Raw genomic sequence first — 22973 nt, 5'->3', positions numbered from 1 at the left:
AAAAATGGGAAAAGCTATCAATATCTATCAATATTGGTTAGTTAAATAAATATGGTACATCCAAAGTAAAGAATTTTATGCAACTATTAAAAAGAATGTGACAGATTTGTATGTACTGACTGTAAAGATGTCCACAATTTATTGGCAAGTGAAAAAAAGCAAGGTAAAGAACAATATATCCAGTCTGATACTAGATTGTATTTTAATAAGTGGGTGTGAGAATTTACATTAGATACATGCACTTATATTAAATAATATTAAATAATTTCAGAAAAATTGGAAAAGATACATACAAAACGGCTAAAAGCATTTTCCTGTAGGGGGTGGCATTGGATTAACAAAAGGGAAGTTTCATTTCTTACTGTATTTTTCAGTATTTTTCCTAAAACAGGATTTAAAAATGCAGCCTGGAAATTATATACAGTTACATCAATTGTATACACATACATATCAAAGAAGACGGCTTTGTAAAATTTGATGATGCACAATTAAATGAACTGGCATAAAATAGTTTGTTCAACTGGAGAGGAATTACAAATGCAAAGGATATAAATGACAAATCACAGTTTAATAAGGAATCTTTTTTTTTAATGTCCAAAGCCTGATTAATTCTTAATATGCTAAAGGAGAAGTAACTTACCTTTGACAACGGCTTTCCCTCGTAGCAGTTGATGCCACCGATGAAGACCATGTTGGGCATCACAGGTTTGGGATAGTTCAAAACAAAGTCACGTCGTAACAACCAAATTGATATTTGGCTGAAGAGATCAGATGCTGTGACAGTTGTCTGGAGAATCTCAGAGGCAATTTCTACAACATTTTTGAAAAGATAGTGGCAAAATAAACGTTCCTCCAAGTGCCGGATATGATTCCACAGTCTCTGTCCGAAAGTCATGACATCAGAGAACCCTGAGAAATCTCTAGGAACGTAAGAAAGAGCCATGGGACACTGAGTGCTTTCTTCAAGATAATGGCAAAATACTCCCCTGGTGAAGACCACAGATGGGAGTGAAAGATATTTGGCTACAATTAAGCCACACATATCAAAAGGATCTAGAAACACTGCATCAAAAGAACTCTCTTTTAAGTATTTTACTAATTTTGTGTCCTCAAACAAACTCTTACAATGTGAAAAAAAGTAGTCAAAAGCTTTGTTGGACGAACTCATCAACATAAGAAGTAGACTTCGTGGCTGAGCTTTCCAGTGAAAATCGGAGAACTTCTGGAACTCACTATTCAAATTCTCCAGAGTGTAAGACGTGGAATAAGTCTTTACCGTAAGATTGAATGAACTTCCCAGGTACCAACTCACCTCTGGGATGACTAAGACCACCTCATGCCCTCTGTGGGCAAGTTTCTCCACGACCGGACGCATGGTAAACCAGTGGCTCCCATCCATGGGTACTACCAGCAGCTTGCCTGCTTCAGCAAAGCCAGGTGTCAGCAGCAGACACATGCACAGAGGAAGGAAGCCGGTTAAAATCGCAGGTGCCATCTGTTAACTGCAGCCCAGAGCAATCCAGCTGCCTGGAGTCTAAGCTCATGTAACAGGAGCGGCATAAGTACAGGCACAAAACCTGCCTCAGGAGAGGGCGTGTATTTAGACATTCATAAAAAAAAAAAAAAAATTATACTCATTGCCAATGAATTACTCATAAGGATGATAATGAATGAGAAGCATTTGCTGAAACAGGTAGTAGTATGTTTTCCAGATGAGATAGCTTTTGATCTTTACCATGAGCAGAGACATTGCACTGCAATGCCCTTTTAGAAACAGAATTATTAAACAATGCTCTTGGAACCTAAGGACTCAGAATGATAAAAAAAGAGGGTAAGTTTCAATAAAGCTGGGATTTTCGCAATTTCTCCCAAAGGAAAATTTGGATTTTATCTTCAGGGTACCAAAGACTCTTTGCCCAGAAAGTGATTGGCATCCCAGATTCCAAGGAAAGATTTGAAGCACCTTGCCGCTGACCTCGTCACTGGCAGTGAACTTGAGGTCGACAAGAGTCTCTGCGATGCTTGATGTTACTGCTTGTCTTATTCCATTTCCAAACCCTCTGAGGCTTCTGAAATGTTGAGATAAGATTGACAACCCCACCTCCCAGTCTAGGGATGTGATGGAATGTGTTTGTCATCTATTTTAAATTGCTTTCTCTAGATATGTCACATAATAGGGTTACCTGCCCAGTGTTTGCCCGAAGCACTCTGCTGGGACTGCTTTCTCTTTTCTCTCTGCTTCCACAGTCCTCTGTTTAGACGTCTGTTGTGGGATTGCCCCAATAGGCCTGGTACCCTCCTTCAGGAATCTCTGTATCTGTCTCACACTCTATCAAGCACTCCTTGAGGTCAGGGGACATGTCTTCATATTTGTACTCTCCTCCCACAATACCCATGCTATGCCTCGTACAGAGAAAGCACACAAGGAAATGTTTGTTGCACTGGACCGAACTACACTATGAAGGTTTTCTAGACACCTTCATGGGTAAACTCACTGGTGTCAGATTAGATCTTGAGGACCATTTGGTGAGGGATTCTAGAGCCAATCTAGGGGCATAATCTTTGTTAGGGGTCCAGATGGCTCCATCCAGGACACCCAAACTATAACTGGTGACATTTGCTTAGTCACCATTTACCTTGGTGACTGGAAAAGTTTCAGATAAATGTCTGAAAAATAAAAATGGTGGTGAGTGGTCTACCTGCAGGTAGGCTTATTTTAGAATAGATATCAATGAAATAGAAAATAGAAGAGCAATTGATTAGAGATAATCAATGAACCCAAAAGCTCGTTCTTTGAAAAACTGAATTAACTTGATAAAGCTCTAGGGCTTCCCCCTTGGCACAGTGGTTGAGAGTCTGCCTGCCAATGCAGGGAACACGGGTTCGAGCCCTGGTCTGGGAAGATCCCACATGCCGCGGAGCAACTGGGCCCGTGAGCCACAATTACTGAGCCTGCGCGTCTGCAGCCTGTGCTCTGCAACAAGAGAGGCCGCGATAGTGAGAGGCCCATGCACCGCGATGAAGAGTGGCCCCTGCTTGCCACAACTAGAGAAAGCCCTTGCACAGAAACGAAGACCCAACACAGCCATAAATAAATAAAAAAATAAATAAATAAATAAAGCTCTAGCCAAACTGATCAGAAAAAAAAAGAAAGAGAGAGAGAGAAGAAGAAATGACCAATATCAGCAATGAGAGAAGTGGCATCACTACTACAGGTTCTATAGATATTAAAAGAATAAGAGACTATCATGAACAAGTTTATGCCAATATATTCTACAACTTAGATGAAATGGACAAATTTCTTAAAAGATGCAAACTACTAGAGTTTAATCAAGAATAAATAAATAAGCTGAATAGAAATAACCTATGTATTTTAAAGTAAAATTAAATTTGCAATACAAACTTTCCCACAAATAAAACCTCAAACCCAGATAACTTCACTGATAAATGTACCAAACATTGGAAAAAGAAGTACTACCAATTATCATTCCAGAAAATATTCTGGAATATAGATGCAATATACTCCAGTAGAAGCATAGGGAATTTCCTAATTCACTCTATGAGACTGTTACCAAGTCCAGGCTCACTCTGCTCCCCACACGACAGGCCAGTAAATAGGGAGACGAGGTGTTCAGGCAAGGAATAGCGACTTTATTCAGAAAGCCAGCAGACCAAGAAGATGACAGACTAGCGTCCCCCCAAAAACATCTTATCGGGGTCTGGATGCCAGTTTCTTTTACAGAACGGAGAGGGGGAGGAGGTGACGAAGTAAAGTAAGAAGGTCATTAATTTCACAAAATATCTCCTGGCTTGGCCAGCATGGGGGAGGGGATGTGTCAATTTCTTCTTTTCTGCAGCCATTCACAGGTGGGCAGGGTCAGATTGTCTCCCTGAGAGCTGAACAAAGGCCCTTTAGTTTAACATTCAGGCAGAGAGGTAGGGTGCCCTGAGGCAGGCCATTGTGTATAATTATAATAATAAAAGTAAATGAAAAGCAAAGGTTGAAGTAGCAAAGGTTAAAGTAAAAGAAACAGATCCAACATGGAGTCGGGTTTTGCTCTTCCGTGTTACAAGACCATAGAATTGGTCTATGAGACCAGCATTGCCACATAATAAAACTAAATAAGGAGTTTGGAGCAGAGAAAGGTTTATTGCAAGGCCATGCGAGGAGAGGAGGTGGTTCATGCCCTGAAAAGTCTCAAGCTCCCCGAAGGGTTTTGACGAGGCATTTTTAAAGGGCAGGTGAGGCGGGGCTGTCACAGGGTACTGTCAGCTTGTGCACAGTTCTGTGATGGGCTGATGGTGAGGCAGCAGGGCGGTGTCACAGGGGTTAAGATTATCAGTCCTTAGGCTCCAGGAGGCCTGGGGGTCTGTGCTCATGGTCAGCAAGTAGTTTTTCCATTTGGTGGGGGGTTTTCACATCTGCAAAACAGCGCAGGAAATTTGCATCAAATACTATTATCTACCCTGGCTTCTTTGTTTGTTTGTTTGTTTGTTCTGGCTCATGAAATTCTTTTGTTTGTCATGGAAATGTAAGAGTGGAATATTAATACATTTCAGTTTAGTTCTGTAATGTCAGGAATTTTTCAAAAAAATTAGAAGATGGACTGGAGCTTTTTCTTTGTGAATAGAAACTGAAAAATAAAAAATACTATTATGTAGGTACTTCAGAGAGGAGCTAAAGCAGAGGATATGGGGGAAGGCATGTCCTGGGAAGGCCCCATAGGGCCTTGCTCGGTGACACTACAGACCAATACCCCTCAAGAACATAGATGCAAAAATTCTAAGCAAAAATTTAACAAACCAAATTCAATAATATAAACATATATATGTACCATGTAATACATAAAAATATAATATGTCATAACCAAGTGAGATTTATTCCAGGAGTGCAAGGCTGTTTTAACATTAGAAAATCAATCAAGGTAATTCACCATATAAATAAACTAAAAAAGTAAAACCATGTAATCATTTCAATAGGCACAGAAAAAAATGTTTGATAAAATCCAACATCCATTTCTGATAAAAATTCTCAGCAAACTAGGAAAAGAAGGGAAGTTTCTCAACCTAATAAAGGGCATGGATCAATAATGAGAAACCCACAGTTGGGGCTTCCCTGGTGAGGGAAGTTCGCACCCCGCAACGAAGAGTAGCCCTCCCGCTCACCGCAACTAGCGAAAGCCCGCGTGCAGCAACCAAGACCCAACGCAGCCAAAAATAAATAAATTTATTAAAAAAAATAGTGTTTGGACCATGGTGGAATTTCTAGACTAGATACCAGAGAATCACCAAAGCCTCTTTGGTAGAGAAATGCAAGCTCAGGGTGCGCCTCAGATGGATCTGGTAGTGACATGCATGATGGGATGGAGAAAGCAGCAGTCCACCTAAAATGTTGTCATTCTAAGGTCGGTGAGACTTAATGAGGGTCTGCCAGGCAGAGAGGGAGCCATGGAAACAGAAGAAGCATTGTCCAGGTGATACTTTGAGTTACAAATGATTGGATTCATGGAGGAAAGATGAAGTTTCAAAGACAGCTCCGAGACTGATGCTGGATGAGGGAAAGGATGGTGGTGTTAACAGGCCTTTCATTCATTTAACACATATTTATTAAGATCCTGTAATGAGCCAGGCACTGTTGAGATGGCCGGGATACAGCTGGGTAGAAGGGTGAGCCTGTGTCCTCAGAAACTAATCTTCCAGTGCTAATTCTTGGCCAGGGAATGGAACTTTGAGGAATATCCACTGTTAGGAAGAAAGGAATGAAGCACAGCGGGCCAAGAAGAAGCAGTCAAAAGGCAGAAAGAGAAGCAGCAGGATAGAGTGCCTTGGAGCAGGGACGAGAATCATGAAGAGGAGGCTGCCAAGGGGGGCAAGGTGGCCGAGGGAAGACTGATAAGAACTGAGAAGGGCTTCCCTGGTGGCGCAGTGGTTGAGAATCTGCCTGCCAGTGCAGGGGACACGGGTTCGAGCCCTGGTCTGGGAAGATCCCACATGCCGCGGAGCAACTAGGCCCGTGAGCCACAACTACTGAGCCTGCGCGTCTGGAGCTTGTGCTCCGCAGCAAGAGAGGCCGCGATAGTGAGAGGCCCACGCACCGCGATGAAGAGTGGCCCCCGCTCGCCACAACTAGAGAAAGCCCTCGCACAGAAACGAAGACCCAGCACAGCCAAAAATAAATAAATAAATAAATTTATTAAAAAAAAAAAAAAAAAGAACTGAGAAGATGCGATTCCCACTGTGGTTTCCTGGTCTAGACCTTCAGCCTTCCAGCTGGTTCCCTGCCTCCAGTTCCTTCCCTACCGACACTTCCTGAACATTTGCAGCCACAGGAATGTCGCTATGTTCCCAATACAAATCCCTTAGGCTGGCATTCACTTTGACTCCTGCCTTGTGGCTTCGTCTATCACTATTGCTGTTCTCAATCTCTCAAATCTTTAGCTGAAGTCAAAATGATTTTCCTCCCGTCGCCCTCATTCGACAGGAGAGACGGCCAGAAGAGCCTAAATAGGCTATTGAAAGAGTCCACCAAAGGTGCTCAAGAGGCAAGAGAGGAGATTTTGAAGTATTTTTAGTGTACTCTTGTGTATGAGAGTTGGCGCAAAGTAAACACTGAGGATGTTATAAAGGATCAAAGTTACCTGGAACATTTTTCACTGGAGATACACCTGTAAAATGTCTTTGTAAGTGCACGGCACTCTTGAAGCCCTACACAAATGTTTCCAAGGTTTAAGTAACTTGGCATTAGCCAGGCCAAATGACAAGCGATCTTTGTACTCTCTACTGCAACTAACATGAGTTGAGAACAGCGATAAAAATAAACTTTAAAAAGTGAACGAATGAGTGGCCGGCTGACCGAGCGGACTCGCGAAGCCGCCAGCAGACAAGGAAGCGAGCACTGTCCACCCAACGCGACTCCCGCATTCTCGGGCCAAAAGAACTACATTGCCCATAAGGCCCCGCGCGGCGGGCCGACGCTCCCCCGCCGGGCATCCTGGGAGACGTAGTCCGTGCGTTCCATAAATCGCTCACGCGCGGTGCCGCGGGAGAGTTGCTCACGCCAACATGGCGGTGTCCGGTAGCGGCGCGTTCTTTCGCTTCGAGTTTTGGCCGGGGCGGGGGTCTGGGCTTTAGGCAGTAAGTGGGGCCTGCGGCCGGGCATCTCGGGAGGGATGAGGGGGGCCGAGGCGAGAGGCTGCCCGGGCCAGCCCCGGGATGCGGCGTCCTCCTGGTGAGGGGTCTGCGGTCCCCCGCCGCGTGGACCTCTGCCTCCTCGCGCCCCTGGGCTCGGTGGCTTGGAGGGCTTGAGGGCCTGGTCTGACCGTGGAGTGGAGGAGACCGGAGTCTAGACCACGCGCTCGAGGCCACACTTTCAAGTTCCATTTTTTGTGCTTTTCTTCTGAGGAAGGGGTTGAAAAGGCAAATAATTGCATTTCAGCGTTTCCTATCGCTTAGGAACTGTGCTAGGCGCTTGGCCTTTCTCGTCTCCAGGTGACCCTCCTCCACGCTCGATGTGAGACCTTGAGCGGATTCTTTAGATCCCAGGAGCTAATGTTGGGATCACTGGATGGATACATGTTGTAAAGCCCTCGAGGCTCCCTAATTTAAATGGCAGTGTTTTTTTCCCAGTGAATCTCCACCAGGCTGTCCGGCTTCGGGGCCATGTACTAAACTACTCTAAAAGATTAATTTGTTCCATTTAACTTATTTAAGTGTCATAATCTGGTGCAAGGAGTTTGAGAAGCAGAGATTTTAGGAAGTGATTCATGGTCCCTAGGCCATTGTCAACGCTCAGAATCTAGCTTCGGCTCTGCCACCTCAGCGGATTAGGTGTATTGATGGGTTTTCTTTCTTTTTTCACTAGTGATATCAATATGCCTTTTTAAACACAGCTGTCATTTATTGTGGGCTAAATCCTGTACCCTAAATGCCTTTCTTTCATTATGTTACTTGATTGTTTAAATGATCCTGCGTGACAGTTGGTATCGCATTTTACTTATAAGAACGGGGGTTAAGTAACCTGCCCACGGTCGCACAGGTAGTGCGGAGCAGGGATGAAAAAATTCAGGTCTTGCTGCCTCCAAAGCCCAAACTACTGTCTATACTTTCTAAAGAGTGACTTAAAATGGAGACTCCCAAGTATAAAAGGGAGATGTGGGGAAGTTTTGTTTTAAAAATAAAAACATTTATATAACATGTTATATTTTTTTAAGGGTAGTATTTAGTTTCACAATGTTTGGGGACCTGTTTGAAGAGGATTATTCCAGTGTGTCAAATGATCATTATGGAAAAGGGAAGAAATTAAAGACCAAAGCTTTGGAGCTACCTGCTCCTAGAGGATTCACCAATTTAAGTGGAATCAGAAATCAGGGTGGAACCTGTTATCTCAATTCCCTTCTTCAGACTCTTCATTTCACACCTGAATTCAGAGGTATGCTATGTTACATGCATTTGGCTGGTAATATGTATCCTCAGTATCTACCTGTAATTAATTATGCAGAATCACAAATAGACAAAGTATTTTAAATGTGTATTCGACAGTGTGCGTTAATTGTTGCTAATGAGGGACATAAATTGGTAATTCTGCAGAGGAATGTGAAGCTTAAATTATGAATATTTTCTGTGTGATAACAGTAATGTTCACTAACAAGATAAAAAAATAAGGCAGTGTATTTCTTTTCTAATTCCTATAATTTAAAGTACAACACAGACAGTTTTGTCATGAGTGCCAGCCTTCATTATCGTACACCATTTGTATTTTTGAGTTTCTCAAAGTAATAAACACTTAAACCAGAGTTACTCAGTACACTTATATGCTTCCTTTTGGAGTGGGGAGGGGTTGTCACATTCATACAGTCCACAATGGTTTATCTGAAGTTCTGAAATCTGGAAAACTCTGACAGCCTGACCTAATAATATGAACTTGCTTGGCCTGAGAGCTTGACCTGCTGTGAGGCTGTTTATAGTCTTCATTATCTCACTTGGGTGAGCAGTCATACATTTGTTACAGGAATATTAAGTCCTTGATTAATAGATATTGTTTGTCCCAGACTCTGCTGGGGATGTAATGTTAACATACTGAACCCTTTCTTCGTATTACCTTTCTAAAATCTGGAAATTCTGAGTTCCAGAGATCCAAGGTGTTAGATAAGGGGCTGTGTATAAGGAATAGAAACCCACTCAAAGTGGCTCAATTAAAAGGGAGGTTTACTGTGAGAATATAGGGGAATCTCCTAGAAACCACCTACAGGAAGCCACCCTGACCTCCTTGGAACCTTGATTTCTTGCCCCTATTTTTCTCTACATGTTTGTCCCATTCCTCCTCTGCAAACTAGCTTTCTCCACACGGGTCTTAGTCTCTGTGTTCCCTGGAGGGTCTTAGTCTCTGTGTTCCCTTGATTTCAGCGTGAAGATTCCTTTGCCTTCACATGGCCCTGATTGGGGGCCCCCAGCTACGAAGCTCCATGGCTGTAGCTCAGCTCCCCACCATGTCTCCATATTCTGAGGACAGACAGCCTGGCTCATCCTGTATCCAGTATCTCATCCCGCTTCCCACCACTACCAAATTTAGCAAAGTTTTGTGACATTTTCTGTTGCTTCTAAGCTTACAGAGACTTCCTGCCTCCAGAGATTTAGTGTATAATTACCATTATCCCCTTCCAGGGCCATTCTACTGGGTCGAAGTGCACGTGGATTTGAGTGTTGCCTCTTGTCTGTGACTCCATCCACTCCATGAAAATACCCCCCCAGTGCCTTCAGTAGTTCCACCGTTAGAAATCTGGAGCATGAATAAGCGGCTTCCTAGGGAGGTTAAGTTTTTCCCAAGTTTTAGTATAATTGAAGTTCAAGGGCAACTTAAAGTAGAAAAGTAGCCTTAAGAAGAGGGTGAGGAAGGCGACTGTTGGGGAAGGCAGGCAGGTCATGGAGAGCGCCGCTAAGAAGAAAGGGCTCGGAGCCCTGGGCCCCCTTCTCTCTAGCAAAGGGGGTGGCTGGCCAAGCACATGGGCCGACACCTTAGCGTGGCTCGCACACTCCTAGTAAGGCGTAGCGCGGGTCCTGAAGCTTATTGAGGAAGGCGTACAATTTGGAAAGGGTAGGGACTGGCAGAGAACTGGGCAAATTTTTGGAACTTTTTGGAATCATATTTAAAGGAATAGGACTAGATTCGGCTCCACTGTACTCCCAGATCAGTGTAGCTGGGAGTAGTGGGAGACGATTGTGGAAGGCTTTGTATGGTTTTTATGCTTCAACCTTTATGTTTGTAACCTTCATGTAGTGTTTTTTCCCAGTTCCTGCCAGGAGCTCAGGAGGAATATAACATAACAGTAATCACTAAGGCAACAGTGCAACACCCGTCCCATCCCTTCTCTCCCTGGAGTATATCACAGTCTCCCAGTAGGTGTTCCTATCTGTTTGAATACAGACTTCCCAAAAGATTCAGATATGCCCCACTGGGTGGCATACCCAGACACTGAATTATAAACAAATTCTGGAGTTGCCAACGTCTTTTTCCAGGTAAGGTCACCACCATCTGTTATTACCCTCAACGCAGAAAAGATATTTTCATACCAAAATGGAAAGGGCGTTATCTCAGAGTTAAAGGTGCTCCTTCTCATGAAAGAATGGTTGGAAGTCTCACGTGTGGCTTGTAAACAAACACGTGTGACACAATTATATATTGTGTATTTCCTAGTATTCCTCACGTGGCTTTTGGGACCCACTGCCATAGGCAATAGGAAGCCACCAAAGATTTCTGATGTTACGGTTTTTATATGTATAATTTTCCTTTTGCAGCTCTCCCTTATTGAAACCTTAGCTTCCCACTTTCTAATAGGGTCAGTGGTTAAAAATAAGGTTACCAGAAAGCAAGATGTATAGGGTAAGGGTGTAAATATTGTCAAGTCGTATTTCTGAATCTTTAACTGATTTTTACTTACTGGTGGCCTTGGCTTTCTAAGACAGTTTTCAAAAATGAGATAATGTCATTTACATCTGTGATTCTACTTTTTTGTTTAGAAGCTTTATTTTCTCTTGGCCCGGAAGAGCTTGGTTCGTTAGAGGATAAGGATAAACCTGACGCAAAGGTATTAAAATCTTTGATTCACAGGGGTTTTTTGGAGTACTGAGGAAATGTTTTAAGGAAAGAATTAAGTTGCTTATTCATAGGAATCAATAATTTTATTAATTATCAAATATGATCTTTATTTTCAGAAAGTGTCTTGGCCTATACCTTACTGCTAAGGGAACTGCCCTTCCAACAGAGAATTACTTATGCAGATGCAATGCCGCTGCTGCTTTTTAGACATACCTCTCTCTGCATTAAGGAGATACTCACGAGTTGTCCGCAATAGCGCACCAAAAAGTCCGCTTAATGCACTTACTTGTAGCAACAACAAAAAATAAGGGGCCAATATTCTTTCAGTTTGGTATTCTGGAAGTAAACTGAGGGATTGGTTTACTGTAAGTGCGTATCTAATCACGTTTCTCCCTTGCTTAAACATCATTCAGAACTTTATCACCCTCAGACTAAAATCGGTACTTTTTCTTTTGGCCATGCTGTGTGGCGTGCAGGATCTCAGTTTCCCGACTAGGGATCAAACTCACACCCCCCAGCAGTGGAAGCGCTGAGTCTTAACCACTGGACCTCCAGGGAAGTCCCCTAAAATCTGTACTTTTTTTTTTTTATAAATTTTTTTTAAATAAATTTATTTATTTATTATTTACTTTTGGCTGCGTTGGGTCTTCGTTGCTGCGCCTGGGCTTTCTCCAGTTGCAGCGAGCGGGGGCTACTCCTTGTGTGCAAGCTTCTCACTGCGGTGGCTTCTCTTGTTGCAGAGCACAGGCTCTAGGTGTGCGGCTTCAGTAGTTGTGGCTCGTGGGCTCAGTAGTTGTGGCTCGCGGGCTCTAGAGCACAGGCTCAGTAATTGTGGCACACAGGCTTAGTTGCTCTGCGGCATGTGGGATCTTCCCGGACCAGGGGTCGAACCCGTGTCCCCTGCACTGGCAAGCGGATTCTCAACCACTGCGCCACTAGGGAAGCCCTGTACTTCTTTTTTTTTTTTTTTTTAAATAAATTTATTTATTCATTTATTTATTTTTGGCTGCCTTGGGTCTTTGTTGCTGAGCGCGGGCTTCTCATTGTGGTGGCTTCTCTTGTTGCAGAGCACAGGCTTTAGGCACACGGGCTTCAGTAGTTGTAGGTCATGGGCTCTAGAGCGCAGGCTCAGTAGTTGTGGCGCACGGGCTTAGCTGCTCCACGGCATGAGGGATCTTCCCGGACCAGGGCTCAAACCCGTGTCCCCTGCACTGGCAGGCAGATTCTTAACCACTGCGCCACCAGGGAAGTCCAGCCCTGTACTTCTTAATAAGAGTCTTTCATGATCCAGCCCTGGATTCATGAGTGCTTCTCAAACTCCCCATGTGGCAAAGAGCCCAGTTTTTTTGTTTTTTTGTTTTTTTATTCCCAATCTGTTGCAGATCAGACTTCCATTGGATATAATAAAAATGCTGTGGCAATGCAAAATTGCCATAAAGTTTTCTAAAGGCTTATTCTCAGCTTAGGTATTTAAGTCCAGTCTTCAGATCAGGCTCCAGGCAGCCTTCGCAGGGCCCTGGCCCACAGCACACAGGCAGGACGGGCGTGGCGGCAGCAGGGAGAAAGCCACGCAGGGTGCAGCCAGCCCTGTGAGATACCTGTGACTGGAAAACTCCTCATAGGGAGTATGTCTGTATCTGAGGTATTGTGGAGAAAGGATGAACTATTAGAGAGTTGAACTACTGTCAGTCTGTAATTAATTGGGTGGTTTATTAGGGCCTGTTTGGGTTTTAATATTGATCTGTGATATGTCAAGATAGCTAAGAATTGTACTGAATTAAAATTTTCAAAGAAAAATGAATCTTCATTCACCCTTTACAGTATTTATAAATTTTCTCCCGAGTGAACTAAATGAACTAGGAGGTAGGAGAAAATTAGTACGCAGTTCTTTTAAAAAGGCCCAACCAACATTTAAAAGATATTTAGAAATGCATTTTTTTCTCATTCAGGTCCGAATCATACCTTTGCAGTTACAGCGGTTGTTTGCACAGCTTCTGCTCTTAGACCAGGAAGCTGCGTCCACCGCAGACCTCACTGACAGCTTTGGGTGGACCAGTGATGAGGTACGAAGGTCAGCTTCTCCAGGGAAAAGTTACCAGCAGTAAAGACTGAACACTGGCTTCATAATGTTATCCAGCTTCTCCTTTAATTTTGTCTTATGGTCTCAAGATATTGTTTAAATATTTACTTCTAATATTAGATAATTACAAGCCAGTAAAACATTTTTACACACTTGGCTGTATCCAGGATTTTATGAATGAGTGTGATTTGGGGTTGGGGGAGAGGATTGATGATACAGGGAGAAGTATAAAAGCTGGTTTTTATAATTTCTACCATTTGTATAGTCTAGTTGAGATATACCACCTGTTACATTAATGGAAATTGCCATTTTTATAGCAAACTGCTTATCAACTTAAAAAGCTGACTGGCAGTAATTCCGTCTGCCTTTATGGCATGCTTGTGTGTTTGAATCTGGGTGTTCCAATTTGCACATTTGCTTCAAGCAAAACAGTGAAACCATTCTCGGCAGGTCTTTTCATTTTCACTGTCCTGCCTTTCTCCTGACTGTCTTCATTTTCTTCCTGTATCCTCCTGCGTGTGGACTTCCTCTTGTTTTTTTGTTTGAGTTCCTGAAGGGTATTTCACTGTATACAAACACCAAACATTTGTCAGCACTGAGATGTGTGTTGTCGATATTGGTGAGCTGTGAGCTGTATAAAATCAAAGCTAGGCCTGCGGTCTTCATGGAACAGATGCAGGGATGAAGGCATGGGAGACCATCGCAGGGTTTAAAGAGACAGTGATCAGAATAAGGGTATGTTGCCTTCAGAAGTAAACTGTCAACTCTTGTCTTTTAACCAGAAACACTCATTAACTAGGTGGTGCTATGTGGGTAAAGAGGTAGGGCTTGGGCTTGGCAGCACAATGAGGTATAATACATTCCCTAAAGAGTGTGTGTTAAGTTTCTGGTGTAGGGCAGGTGCTTAGGGTTAATTCCCTTTTTCTTTCCTTGTTTTAAAAAAAAACTGCTTGCTTTTCTTTTTCTTTTTTTTTAAATAAAATTCAGGATAGTGGTTACCACTAGAGGGGATGTCATCATCGTGGAAGGGTTTTTTGTTTTGTTTTTTTAATTAATTAATTAATTTATTTATTTTTGGCTGTGTTGGGTCTTCGTTTCTGTGCGAGGGCTTTCTCCAGTTGCGGCGAGCGGGGGCCACTCTTCATCGCGGTGCGCGGGCCTCTCACTATCGCGGCCTCTCTTGTTGCGGAGCACAGGCTCCAGACGCGCAGGATCAGTAGTTGTGGCTCACGGGCCCAGTTGCTCCGCGGCATGTGGGATCCTCCCAGACCAGGGCTCGAACCCGTGTTCCCTGCATTGGCAGGCAGATTCTCAACCACTGCGCCACCAGGGAAGCCCAAAACTGCTTTCCTGAGATATAATTCTTATGCCCTAAGCTTCCCTCTTTTAAAGGGTACAATTCAGTGGGTTTCTTTAGTATATTCACAGAATTCAACAAGCATCACTGCAGTCAATTTTGGAACATTTTCACCACCCCAAAAAGAAACCCCATACCCATTACCAGTCACCCACACCCTGCATGCCCCTTCCCCTGAGTCCCTGGCCACCACTAATCTCTCTGTCTCTGTGGATTTGCCTATTCTGGACACTGCACAAAAATGGTATCGTATAATATGTGAACTTTTGTAACTAGCTTCTTTCACTTAAAGTAATGTTTTCAAAATTCATTCGTGCTGTAGTATGTATCAGCACTTCATTCCTTTTTATTGCCACATAATATTCTGTTGGGTGGGTATGCCACGGTGGCTTGTGGTTTTTTTTAATCTAGTCATCAGTTGATGGATTTCCCTTTGTTTTTGGTAATGAGCTTCCTCTCAATTGCTGGCTTCATACTTCTTAAAAAAACTGTGAAAAGTTGATTGACTGATTGACTGATTTCTAAATAAAATCTTGTAGTAAACCCTCTAGGACTGGACCTGCAGTGGTAGAGAGGGTCTCTGAGGCACCTTTGCCGAATTTAGGATTGTTCAGAAACAGATCTTGAAACTTCCACAAGTTTTCTGTCCCATCAGAACCAGTGATATTGGAGAAATTTATATCATCTAGTGTCTTGTGTGTTAAAAACTAAGAAAGAGATCCCGAGTCCCACATGTTACTCCAGCTTTCATCTACTTTATCAGCTTCTCTTCACATGACACTTATCTTTAAAGTCATCGTCCCTCACTGCCTCTCCTTCTGTGCCTTCCGTTTGCTCCTCTACCTCCTTCCTACCTTCTTGTCAAGGTCGCTCATGGCATCCTCACGCCAAGACCAGGAGACGCTGCTCGTCTCTCCGCAGCCCGCAGTAGTAGCGCCACCACCCCTCCGCTGTTCCTGTGACCTCGCTCTCCTGGTTCTCCCCTTCCCGGCTCTTCCTCGGGTTCCTGTGCCGGTTCTTTCTTGTTTTCTCCACTTCTAAGTGTTGGTGTGCCCCTTGGCTTTGGGTTTATAAATGGTTCTTTGGGAGCAGTTCAGCCTCTTCACACGCAGTTGCATGATTCATGGATTGAAGCAGGTTCCATCAGAGTTTTTCTCAGTAGCACTGTGTTAGTCTTCCTTTGGTTGGTCTATATATCAAAGCAGTAAATTCTAGTTCTTTTCAAATGCTGATAATTCAGAGTGTTTATCAGTCCCTCTGAGCTGAGATTCCGCTGTGCACACACTGCCGGCTCTCAGGGACTGCTCTGTGCCTGTGTGTTCCTTCTTCCCCTCTCCTCTCTGTGGCACGGCCGTGCGTATGGTGTCCCACAAAATAAACGCACTTTCCTGTTTTCAAGTGAATTGAGTTATATGTACACACTGAACACCGTCTGTTTATATTTTCGTTTTGTAGTAAAAGTAAAAATAGGTGGTGATCTCTTACCCTGCTCTCCGCTTGTTTAGCATGGTCATCCTTACATTTGATCGAGGCTTACCTTTGGATTTCTAGATAAGTCTTGTGTTTTTAAACTCATATCACTTTAAAAATCTGTTTTTAAAAATCTGAAGCACAAAATTACATTTAAAAGTTACCTGTTTTATAGGAAATGAGGCAACATGATGTGCAGGAACTGAATCGAATTCTCTTTAGTGCTTTGGAAACTTCTTTAGTTGGGACCTCCGGCCATGACCTCATCAATCGTCTATATCACGGAACCATTGTTAACCAGATTGTTTGTAAAGAATGTAAGAATATCAGTGAAAAGCAGGTGAATATGCAAGAGTATTTTAGTAATAAGTTAAATCATAAATTATAATTCATGTAATTAAATCTGTGATCTATACCACATGAGGATTAATGTGTTTATTACTAGAAATAACTTCATCAGTTTTTTTCTTGTACTCTAGCTACACCCAGATTATAAATTTATAATCCAAATTTCTCCGTGTAAACTGAAAGAAGTAGATATCTTAAGATGTAGCTTTAATCTTTTATTTAGTACTCTAATATATAGAAAGTAGATTTGGGAGGTGTTTACAAGTAGGGACCAGTGACCTTATGAGAAAAGCCAATTATCATCATGGTTGGTGGTTGGAATATTATAAAGAAAGTTACTTAGAGAAGTAATAAAAATAGAGAATACTGAGGAATGTTTAAATTGACAATTAGATCTGTAATTAAATATTGGATTTAGTTTATTGATACCCCTCAGAAAGTTCATTTGTATGTGTGTGCTTAGGTTTAAATATTATTTATATAAAGCTATTATAATCCTGTTTAAACTAGTGTAACCTTCAATTCTGTGTCATAACAGAGATTGCCCATTTCATCTAATTGGAAATTTGCTCATGTAAATATAATAATCACTACTTGCGCTACAAATCTTATATAGCAAATGATTTCATCACTGAACAGTTGTCCTTTAATAAAAATATTTTCTTATGGCAAGAATTATAGGAAGTTTCTGTATTTGACTATATGAGTAGAATAATTAAATGCCATTTTCTAAATGTTGCATTAATTGCTTTTTTGGAATATATATGTATATATATTTCTATTTTTTATGAAAGTGTTGGGCATAAAGAAGGCTTTTTGGCCCTTATTGCCTATGCTAATAGAAGGTTTGGCCAGCCTAGTTTGGAAATATTAAGATGTTGTATGTCTTTGGATTACCGTATGATTGACCAGTATAATGTAATGATTCACAAAGTAATTTCAAAACATAACATATATGAAGGCACGTTATAAATTACAGACATTAACTTTTCACATATTTATATTATAAATCATATATGAATGTTACTTTTATTACTTTAGATTTCCACCTTGAACTAATTAATTAGTGCTATTATTTTACAATCCCCATAATCCCTTAAGGTAATGCTATTGCACAAACATACACACAAAATTATAAATGTGCTTTAAACTTGTCAAATTGTAAACATTTATTACTAGAAATATGTTGTAATTCAAATGTACTTTTAGTAGAATTGGTAGACTCGCATTTTGCAAAATACACTCTTAATTTTTAAAAAAATACCTTTGTATCCTGGCTCAAAATAATGTTTTTCCTAAACCAGCCCTAGCAGAAGAGGAGGAAGAAGAGTTTACATGAGAGAGTCCAACCCTGGCCTTGCCATGCCAGCCTAGAGACTAAGACAGCACTAATAACCCTGCACGTATACTCTTCTCAATTCATGTATTAAATGGTTTGTCTTATTTCCTGATAAAATAGGTTTCGTTGTACCTACAGTGAACTCGTAAACTGGTTCCTGATATATTTTAAGCTAAGTTATAGTTTGGTTTAGAAAGAATAATTTATTGTTATGAATTTCACAGTATCTAATCAGGAGATCTATACCTTCATATATAGAAAAAATATATGTGTTTTAGAAAAAAATATATCTGATTATTCCCAGTGTATGTATGAATTGGTGATGTGTTTGTGAACCTCTGTGGAATTGTTTTTTCAATGTTATATTCATGTGTGTTTCAGGAAGACTTCTTAGATCTCACAGTAGCAGTCAGAAATGTATCAGGTTTGGGAGATGCACTCTGGGACATGTATGTGGAAGAGGAAGTTTTTGACTCTGACAACTTGTACCACTGCGGGACTTGTGACAGGCTGGTTAAAGCAGCAAAGGTAAAGATAGATCCCTGCTTTTTCTAAGGGTGCCTGCTCAGTGTTTGGTAGCAGGAAGGTCCGTCAAGGGAAGTCAACTTGTATGAAGTGTCTTGAAGATATACATGAAGCTCTTAATCAGTACTAAGGATTGAAAAGATATTTACGTTTTATATATATATATATGTATTTTAATTTTTTACAGTAAAGAATTTTTTTTAAGCTTTCAACCCAGCAGTTCTCTCAGCTTCTTTTTCTCACAGGAAAAAATTATTTGTACCTCAGTGTTTCTTAAATAAACCTTTTTTTTTTTTTGCAAGTTACCATTATGAAGAATGCAATACATTTTTATTTCTGCCAACCAGGAAGCTTGTTGAGCTTTCCTTTTTTTGGTCTACCACTATACAAATGGCTTTCTTTATTTGCACATTTGCAGTTATTTTACAGTATTGATGTGTGTATATTTCTTCCCTGACTAGCAAATCCAATATGGCCTTTCCTCCTCCCCCAGTTGGAAGTACGTAACTTGCTAATTACAGGGCTTGACAGAGCGTGCCAGGGTTTCTCTTTGTACAACAGAGCAAAATACAGGAAAAAAGGAGGATAAGATTTAAGCAAGTGATTTCTTTTGCAACGTGGCATCAACTCAGCTGTTGTTATTATCTGCAGTAGGAACTATTTCACTGCTGGCAGATGATATGACAGGCTATTCATTAGCATGATAACCTTGAACTCAATTGAACCAATGGTTATTGAGCCCTGACTTAAAGAAATACCACTAAAGATGTATCTTTGCAGTTACTCTGTTAAGACAGAGTGTTAGCACTATTCCTAGAGCTGACAATATTGAATTTTCCAACAAAGAAAATGAGGGTTGATTTAGATAGCACACAACATTGATTTGGATCCTGGAGATATAGGTGAAAATGTAATTAAAAACAATAAACCCCATGCCTGTAGCTTTCACAATAGGATTTGAAACCAGGATGAATTTTATATTGTTTAATATTTATTTCCATCTAGCCTTTGCCCCTTTATGAAAACCAAAGAGAGCTTTATTTTTTGCTTATTTATTTTGTATTTCCTCTTTAGTGTTACAACTACAACCTAATAAAATAAATATAAAATTCAGAGGATGAAGCATCTTGGAAAGACACTTAAACACATTCTTAGTTTTGGTTGACCTTAATTTGCACATTAGTAAAATAAGAACCTTTTGTTAAACAAAAGCAATTCTTGTGTGCACCTTTTCTATCATTGGTTTAATTCTTTTTCAATGGAATTTTTTTGATCTTGATACTTTAAAAATTGCCTTCTAGTTGCGTTAGATTTATTGCATTCTAAGGTTAGGCTTGGTTGCATTACCTAAATTAATGCAGATCATCTTGTTCTGAGCAGTCTTTCTTTCCTCAGCCACATTATAGTTGAGTTACTCACTTTTTTTAGATGTTTTTTTTTTGAGCTAGTTTGAAAATCTGCCATGTTGTTAGGTTGCTGTATTTTCATTTAACTTTTCTTTTCACCCACTAGATTTGTAGAATTGTTTTAAATATATTTTTAGGAATGTTAGATGTTTATGATTATGGATAATTTTAAATATGGGGAAGGATTCTTTTTGCCTCCTCACATGCCTTTAGTGCAAGGGGATTGGGAAAAGCTGATGCCTTTTAAATAAAAAGTAGCTCAGTTTAGTGTTTTGTTTTAAAGCAAGGCATTAAAACAAAAAATATCTTATTATCTGCTTTTAAGAACTGTAAAACCCCAATCAGTGGATCTCAGCATTTGAAGAGTTAGAGTCCTTTTGAAAGTCTAGTGAAAGCTGTGGCTCTTTTCCCCAGAAAAATACATATACACATGCAATTTTCATATAATTTCAAGGGTTCACATCCATTGAAACACGTCCGCAGGTCACAGGTTAAGAGCTCCGGTTCTTCAGTAAATAAGAGCTGTGTGTCTGCTAGGTAAAGTAGACACAGCGACCGAGGGGGAAGGTGAAAGGTGAAAGGCCAGGGCTCAGGCAGGAAAGAAGCACTATTAGAGGGGCTTCCCTGGTGGCACAGTCGTTAAGAATCCACCTGCCAATGCAGGGGACACGGGTTCGAGCCCTGGGCTGGGAAGATCCCACATGCTGCGGAGCAACTAAGCCCGTGCAGCACAACTACTGAGCCTGTGCTCTAGAGCCTGTGAGCCACAACTACTGAGCCCATGTGTCACAACTACTGAAGCCGGCGCTCCTAGAGCCCGTGCTCCGCAACAAGAGAAGCCACTGCAATGAGAAGCCCGCGCACTGCAACGAAGAGTAGCCCCCGCTCACCGCAACTAGAGAAAGCCCGTGTGCAGCAACGAAGACCCAACGCAGCCAAAAATAAATAAACAAATAAATAAGTAAATAAATTTTTTAAAAAAAGCACTGTTAGACGGGGAGCACACTCATCAGATAGCTTTGTTAGGATAGTGACATTAAAACATACGAATGGGTTGTGAATTTTTAGTTGTAAGCATAAGTGAGTGATGTCACCTTTAGCCCCATAAAATAGATGAGTTTATATCAAGAGCTATATTGAATCCATGGTGATTAGTTTATGTGACTTAAGGACATATTTCTCTTAAAACTGTGTCATAGGTCACTTTTTTATATCTTAAGAAACATTATGTATTCTTCTATATAATTCAGCTTTTAAAAATTAAAAATTTTTTCTTTTGACAGTCGGCCAAATTGCGTAAGCTGCCTCCCTTTCTCACTTTTTCATTATTAAGATTTAATTTTGATTTTGTGAAGTGTGAACGATACAAGGAAACAAGCTGTTATACGTTCCCTCTCCGGATCAATCTCAAGCCATTTTGTGAACAGGTTTGAGCTATTTTGTTTTGAAATTCTTTCTTTTACCCTCTCAAGATTGAATCTTTTATTGACCTGATTTCCAGTTGGCTGAGTGCAGAATCTCTCAGCCTTGACACTGTTAACATTTAGAGTTGGATAATTCTCTGTTGTGGTGGGACGTGCCCTGTATTGTAGGATATTAAGCAACATCCCTGGCCTCTGTCTACTAGATGACAGTAGCATCTCCCGCTTCTGCCCCCAGTAGTGACAAAAATGTCTTCAGACTTTGCCAGATGTCCGTGTCTCCAGCGGGCAGGGAAGGTGGGTAAAATTGCTCCCGGCTGAGAACCACGAGTTTATTACAGTTCTTTTGAATTTCCAAAGTATGGATTTGTTCCCAGTTCTTTTTACTAAACTCTCCTTGAAAAATCTTTGCGATGAAAATTTAAGAACAGAATTAGAAATGACCCTGCATTAGGAAAAATTACCATTCAGTAGTACATTCCTACTTGGATTTAGTTTACTTTAGATGCAAGAATGAATTACACATCTAGAAAGTGAACAAGAAATTGGAATGTCACTAGTGTAGATTTTGTAATCCTTAAGACACGGGAAAGAAAAAGTTTTAAAAACAAATTAATGACATAATCTACTTACTTTATAAGCTATTTAGAAATATTTTCTATGTGATTGTATACATGCCAGATCAGAGTGATGAGACTGATGCATTTCTTACTACAAATCATTCTTTATATGTTTAAGTCCAGAACATTTATTAGCCAGCTGTTGAATTTCTATGTATAAAAGTAATCTTTTTTCTAAATGGTCTAAAATTCAGGTGGGGCTTTCTCTACTTCAAGCCTAATTACTGAGCTTTTTGGTTTCGTTATTATATTAATTTCCATTCAGAGCTTCTAACGTGTTGGCCCTGAGCCTGTTACTGGCACACATAGAATAAACAGGTTTTCCAGAGTACTTCTCCTTCTCCTATTTGCTGCCTGAAAAAAAAAATGTTTTTTTCAGAATAATTGAGTTAATTCTCTTTTTTCCTTCCCATCTTTATTGAGAAATTATCGACAGACGTCACTGTGTGAGTGTAAGGTGTACAGGACGAGGGCTTGGTTTACACACGTTAGGAAACGATTCCCACAGTACGTTTCGTTAGCATCCGTCACCTCAGAGAAGAATTTTTGTCCTTTCATAAAAAGTAGTTTGTCATGGGAGTTCCCTGGTGACCTAGTGGTTAGGATTCCTGGCTTTCACTGCCATGACCCGGGTTCAATCCCTGGTTGGGGAACTGAGATTCTGCAAGCTGTGCGGTGCAGCCAAAAAAAAAAAAAAGTAGTTTGTCACATGATTTTGACATATGTTGAAATAACAAAACTGAAAAAAGCAAAACAGCACTTATCTAAGAAATTCACAATAATTTTACCTTCTGGTTTCTGTATTAATGAAAAAAATGATCATTTTGTACCTTTGTTTACATCTCTCTTGTTTTTTCCCTGAGCCAGACATGTTAAAAATGCTGCTTACTTAAAAAGTGCAGTTTAAGCAAATAAGTTCTTAAATAATTGGCACTCCCTCAAGTAGCATCCATATGCCAAGTATCTCTTAACCTAAAGTAGATTTTTTTAATGCCAGTGTAGGTGTTCATAATTACAGAGCATGTTACTTGTAGAAAAGATTGATCATAGAATTGGTAAATCAAGAAAGAACCTGTTCGTTCCACTAAACTGCCTCTAAAGGAAACCAGCTAGTATTCATAACTGCTAAATTCCTGTTATATGCAGAGGACTGAAGTGTCAGGAGGGGTGATCGATAGTAGATACAACTCTGACTTTGAGGTGCATGACAATCTAGTTAAAATATAGGACGAATTCAACTGCTAAAGAGCACATTTATAAAGCAGCATAATAGGTTTAATACAAGATGGTTTTTTCTTGCCAAAACTCTGATAGG

At 40.8% G+C, this 22973-nt stretch overlaps 1 protein-coding gene across 7 annotated transcripts in view; it reads left to right on the top strand.

The window, feature by feature from the left end:
• Positions 1–7023: 7023 nt before the first annotated feature.
• The window catches only part of USP40 (ubiquitin specific peptidase 40), a 94333-nt gene continuing 78383 nt past the window's right edge, over positions 7024–22973 (top strand). For 2 of the 7 annotated variants that reach the window (XM_057551754.1, XM_007184750.2), the window contains exons 1-7: positions 7024–7134; positions 8211–8428; positions 11014–11081; positions 13042–13155; positions 16175–16339; positions 18068–18214; positions 20901–21044. In XM_057551754.1, coding sequence (XP_057407737.1) covers positions 8230–8428; positions 11014–11081; positions 13042–13155; positions 16175–16339; positions 18068–18214; positions 20901–21044 — 837 coding nt within the window. In that variant the 5' untranslated portion in view covers positions 7024–7134; positions 8211–8229. Of the gene's footprint in view, positions 7135–8210; positions 8429–11013; positions 11082–13041; positions 13156–16174; positions 16340–18067; positions 18215–20900; positions 21045–22973 lie in introns of those variants that run through there. The other 5 variants (XM_057551756.1, XM_057551755.1, XM_057551757.1 and 2 more) reach the window with 5 other exon arrangements.

The sequence above is a fragment of the Balaenoptera acutorostrata genome, chromosome 8 (assembly GCF_949987535.1).
Source record: "Balaenoptera acutorostrata chromosome 8, mBalAcu1.1, whole genome shotgun sequence".
NCBI lineage: Eukaryota > Metazoa > Chordata > Mammalia > Artiodactyla > Balaenopteridae > Balaenoptera > Balaenoptera acutorostrata.
Note: the sequence above shows the minus strand (reverse complement) of the source record. Positions and strands in the feature narration are given on the sequence as shown.